At 38.1% G+C, this 5,712-nt stretch overlaps 1 protein-coding gene across 1 annotated transcript; it reads left to right on the top strand.

Annotated features, from left to right (window-relative positions):
• Positions 1 to 1,444: 1,444 nt before the first annotated feature.
• On the top strand, positions 1,445 to 1,600 carry LOC116876367 (60S ribosomal protein L39-like). Its single transcript, XM_032872506.1, has one exon. The coding sequence runs from the start codon at positions 1,445 to 1,447 to the stop codon at positions 1,598 to 1,600; it is 156 nt and encodes a 51-aa protein (XP_032728397.1).
• Positions 1,601 to 5,712: the final 4,112 nt, after the last annotated feature.

The following is a 5,712-nucleotide window of genomic DNA, read 5'->3' as shown; positions in this document are numbered from 1 at the left end:
GGGGGGGGGCGCGGGGGGGGGGGGGCGCGGGGGCGGGGGGGCGGTGTTTACTACCGGGAGCTATAGAGATGCTGAGTGAGAGAATATGACACAAAGTCGAAAGGACACTATAAAGTAACCCAGTGACTGGGGAAGGGGTTATAAATTTCAACACCTCGGAGTAAACTCAATAAGAAATATGCAGTGCCGACATCTAAACAAAAACAAAAACAAAAACAAAACACAAAACACAAAATTTCACTGGGGAATATAAACGTGGTCTTAAAAACCTTGATAAGGGGCGCCTGCGTGGCTCAGTGGGTTAAAGCCTCTGCCTTCGGCTCAGGTAATGATCTCAGGGTTCTGGGATGGAGCCCCACATCGGGCTCTCTGCTCAGCAGGGAGTCTGCTTCCTCCTCTCTCTGCCTACCTCTCCCCCAACTGAGATATCTGACTGTCAAATAAATAAATAAAATCCTTTAAAAAAAAATTGATAAGAAGAATTCATGTTGTAAAATTTCAAATCTCCTCAATATCACTATAAATTTAATGTAATTCCACTTAAAATTCCAATTCTAAAATTATATAACAAAAGAATAAAGGATGGAATTAAAACTTCAAAGCAAAAATAACTAGACTGTGTAGTTCTGCCATGATACTAGACACAAAGGTCAATGAAACAGATTCTAAATTCTAAACCCAAGAATACATAAGGATTCTAAATTCTAAACCCAAGAATACATAAGGACTCAGAATAGTGAAACACTTTTGTAATCAATAAAGAGTAGAGTTTTAATAATGTTTGCTTTAAAAATTTGTTAACTCTGGAAAGATACAGTTAGATTCCTAATGTAATGCCACGTATCAACACATTTATATATTTCAATATAGTTTGTATCTTATATCAGAAAAACACAGTGTATTACCTATGTAATTTAAAAAACAAAAGAGATTAAAAAAGAACTCAAATGATTTCAAAGTATAACTTTGAAAATGTGTTTAGGGGCGCCTGGGTGCCTCAGTTGTTAAGTGTCTGCCTTCAGTTCAGGTCACGATCCCAGAGTCTTGGGATCCAGCCCCGTATCAGGCTCCCTGTTCCGCGAGGAGCCTGCTTCTCCTTCTCCCACCCTCCTGCTTGTGTTCCCTCTCTCACTGTCTTTCCATCTGTCAAATAAATAAATAAAATCTTAAAGTTTAAACTCATAGTGTTTAAACTCATTACAATTTAGAACATGCAGGTTAAAATAATGAAATAAAAATTTAGCCCATCACATTGGAATTTAATAGTGTAAATACTATTAAAAGTCCAAGAAAAAGGGTGTTTCCCTTAACTGCAAGTGAGAATTTAAATTAGTATTATCTTTCAAGGAGCAATTTGGCAATATGCTTCCAAAGTGTTAAAAAATGTTTAGACTTGCCTCCTTTTCTCTGCCATCTTGGTCTGTGCAATTGACTGTTCTCTGCCATGTCTTCTTACCAGACTTTCAGGGTCAAGCAATTCCTAGCCAAGAAACAAAAGCAGAATTGTCCCATTCCCCAGCAGATTGAGATGAAAACTGGTAATAAAATCAGGTATGACTCCAAGAGGAAATATTGGAGAAGAAGCAAGCCAGGTCTATAAGGGATCACACATGAGATAGCACACAAATTTATGCTGCTTGAAGTCACATGTTCATACACTATTACTCAGTAAACATCACCACTACCTGAACGATAGATATGTTTTATCAGGGAAATGATTTTTCTCTGTTACTTTGCTTCTGCACCTGTAGGTTGATTCAGTAATAAATATGTGAGAACTTCTATTTTAAAAAAAATTTAGACTTTTTCACCCAGCTTCTGCCTCCAAAAATATGTGAAGACATAATGAGGACTTTAATCTAGAAATATCATGAACTATGTAATCTGAAAATACAAATTATTTTTCTGCTGCAAAACACCCAGGAATGTTGGATTAAAAATAAACTTATTTTTTTAAACACTGGTGGAAAGAATGAGGGGAGGGAGAGGGTAAGATGAGGGAGAACTGTAAAACAAAACAAATTCATTTATGAGCTAAAACTTCCGCAGCCCCAGAGGTGTTCGTTAGTATCAGTAATCAAGGAGCTTTTTTTTCTTTTCATTTTTTTTTTAAAGATTTTATTTATTTATTTGACAGAGAGAGAGAGATCACAAGTAGGCAGAGAGGCAGGCAGAGGGAGAGAGTGGGAAGCAGGCTCCCTGCTCAATCCCCTGCAGGACCATGACCTGAGCCTAAGGCAGAGGCTTTAACTCACTGAGCCACCCAAGTGCCCCAAGGGGCTTTTTTTAAAAGTAGGAAATACAGGGTGCCTGGGTGGTTCAGTGGGTTAAGCCTCTGCCTTTGACTCAGGTCATGATCTCAGGGTCCTGGGATTGAGCCCCACATTGGACTCTCTGCTCAGCAGGGAATCTGCTTCCTCCTCTCTCTCTGCCCGCCACTCTGTCTACTTGTGATCTCTGTCTGTCAAATAAATAAATTTTTTTTAAAAAAGTAGAAAATACATTCAAATGATTCAAAATCTGAGTTTTATTGAAAAAAAAAAAAAGAGGTGGGAAGAACACTTATTCAGAACCTTTCCTCAAACCACCCCCTAGAGGCATCCATTCTAACCAGTTGCTTGTGTGCCTTCCCACAGTTGTGGTACATATGCATCTGCAGACTTACTTTTTTAAGATTTTATTTATTTATTTATTTGAAAGAGAGAGAGAGCATGAAAAGTCAGGGGGTGGGAGAGGAGAAGAGGAAGAAGCAGGCTTCCCACTGAGCATGGAGCCCAACCAGGCTCAATCCCAGGACCCTGGAATCATGAGTTAAAACAAAAGCAGACACTTAGCCAACTGAGTTACCCAGGTGCCCCTGCAGACTTACTTTTAATCTATATGGAAGCAGGATATACACACTGTTGTGTACCTTACTTTTTTCACTTAAGATGAGATGATTTCATTCCTACTTAAAAAGAGCACTCTTGTTCTTTTTAACCAATGCACAATACTCCATTTAATGGCTGAAGTTATAATTATTTAACCAATCTCCTGTAGACAGGCATTTAGATTGTTGCCAGTCTTTAACTATTACAATAAAACTTCAATGAGTAACATTGAACAAAGGTCACTTAACACTTAGACAAGTATGTCTGTAGAAAAAGATTCCAAGAAGTGGAAGGATGTAGAAAGATACAGCCATTAGATAGATATATATGTATTATTAAGTCAACCTTCTTAGCTGTTGCACCAGCTAAGTTACCACCTGTGTGAGAGGGCACCTGTTTCCCCAGACTCATGCCATTATTGTGTTTTATGAAATTTTTGGATATTTGCCCTTTTAAGAGCAGAAAAACAACATCAGTGGAGCTTTAAATTTAATTTTTCCTATCACAAATGAGGTCAACTATATTTTCTCAGGTTTAAGGGCCAATTATTTTGCTTTTTCATGAACTGTTGTATCTTTTACTCATTTTTGGTTGTTTTGGGTTTTTTTTCTTATTGACTTGATGGAGATTTTATATTAAGAAAATTAGCCCTTTTCTTATGATTTGAAAGTATTTTTTCAGTTTTCATTTGTGTCTGACTCTTTTAACAGCTTTATTAAGATACAAGTGATACACAATAGACTGCTCATAGTCAAAGTGTATAACTTGAAAGCTTTTAATACCTATAATTAAGGAACAATTGACCTGCCATAAACAGTATATTTAAAGTATGCAGTTAGGTAAATTTTCACTTATGTATACATTCATGAAATTGTCACCACAATCAAGAGAAAGAACATATTCCTGGGATGCCTGGGTGACTCAGTCGGTTGAGCATCCAACTCTTGATCTCAGTTCAGATCTTGATCTCAGGGTTGTGACTTCAAGTTCTGTGTTGGGCTCCATGCCAGGTGTGGAACCTACTAGAAGAAGGAGAAGAAAGGGGGGGAGTACATATTATATTTCTCACCCCCAAAAAGCTTTCTTGTGCCCCATTATAACCCTTTCGTCTTGCCCCTCCCAGCCTCCCACTCCATCTCCCCGATAATAGCAGTTCTGTGTTCTGCCACTATTGATTGGTTTGCATTTTCCATCATTTTAAGTAATGGAAATATACAATATATACTCTTTTATTTTGGTCTGGTTTTCTTTGTTCTGCATAATTATTATGCAATTATTCATGTTATGTACACCAATAGTTCATTCTTTTATTGCTGAGTAGTATTCCACAATCATCTCAAATGATTTTCAAAAGGGGTCAGAAAAAATGTATACATACACATACATACATATGTATATTTAGAAAAAGAATATGACAAAGTGAACGGGGCAAAATATAAACAACTGGTGAAATTGAGTAAAGGGTAATTGGGAGTTCATTGCACTATTTTTTAAAAAGTAGATTTATGGAGGTCAAACTTACATATCATACAACATATCCATTTTTTAAAATTTCTTTTCAGCGTAATATATCCATTTAAAGTGTGAGTCATCTGGCCTAGGTTTATGCAATCCTCCAGCACATCTCCAAAGCCCAGGTGGCCCATTCCCAGAAATACATAGATGAGGCTTCAAGAAAGAGTTCAAAGATATCCTTATCTAGTATGACCAGACCTTGCTGGTAGCTGAGCCCAGTCAGTGTAAATCCAAGCAGCTCAGAGGTTCTGAGGCACGCTCTGGATGCCAGAAATCCTACTGAGAAGCCCACCACAGGAACAGTTTTCACTTTTATACAACACAATGGTTGTAGGGTTTTAAGGCTTAAAAAAAAAAGGTAGGGTCTCTTGCAGGTTAGGATGATGTGAATACATACATCTACTTTTCTCTGTCCCCAAACTCTACAAAATTACAGTAAATGAGTTTTGTTTAGTATCTAAACCTACAAGTCTGAGGAAAACGGTAGGGGAAACAGCAACATTCTAGACATTGGAAAATAGGTGATGTGTGAAAACTGCTTTAGTATCCCCCAAGGAACCCAAATCCCAAGTTGACCCCAACAAAGGTTCAAAATCAATACAGTTTGCACCACAGTCTCAGAAGGATGAGAAATTGGCAACACCAGAAAAATCTGAAACAGGGTGAGAGAGTTCTTATGTGGGTAGTGCTCGCTTTGGCAGCACATATACTAAAATTGGAATGGTACAGGAGGTGTGAGTAAAAGCTGTTTGAGAAACAGTAAAATGCCAGGTCTCTTACTCCAACCTAGAAAAACAGAGAAGGGACGCCATGAGACCATATGTCTAGTGAATTGCTGGATGCGGACATCCCTAGCCTTCTTCCCCAACACAACTCCCAACATGCTGACGGCCAGAAAAGAAACTAAAAAACTCTTTTCCATAGAATCTGACCTTCCTAAGAGCAAGACCTTCAGACGCTGATCCTGGAGGTTCCTCTGTAAATGGCCCACCCAAATTCTGAGTCAGTAAAATTCAAAGTTGAAAAGTTCTTCCCACAGGCTCAGTGCATGAATCAGTTTTTTAGGCTCACATTTTCTTGATCATGAGCAGAGAGCCAGGGGATTACAAACCTAGTGAAGAACGCCTCTACCACAGAAAATGGAAATCAAGATAAGCAAACAGTGGAGAAAAACAGAAAGCAAACATGGAGGGGAAAAAAGCTTAGAAAAATACATCATAAATTTATTTAAAAGAAAAAGAGGGATAGAATGTATTGTATCCATGAAACAAAAATAAGATGCCAGGAAAGAAAGAAAGAATGGAAGGAAGGAAGGAGGGAGGGAGGA

This window comes from Lontra canadensis, unplaced genomic scaffold (genome assembly GCF_010015895.1).
Source record: "Lontra canadensis isolate GAN:19392208 unplaced genomic scaffold, GSC_riverotter_1.0 scaffold1, whole genome shotgun sequence".
Classification (NCBI taxonomy): domain Eukaryota; kingdom Metazoa; phylum Chordata; class Mammalia; order Carnivora; family Mustelidae; genus Lontra; species Lontra canadensis.
This window is presented reverse-complemented; position numbering and strand designations above follow the sequence as displayed.

Coding starts and splice junctions, on each gene's coding strand:
- LOC116876367 (XM_032872506.1), top strand. CDS start 1,445: ATGTCTTCTTACCAGACTTTCAGGGTCAAGCAATTCCTAGCCAAGAAA.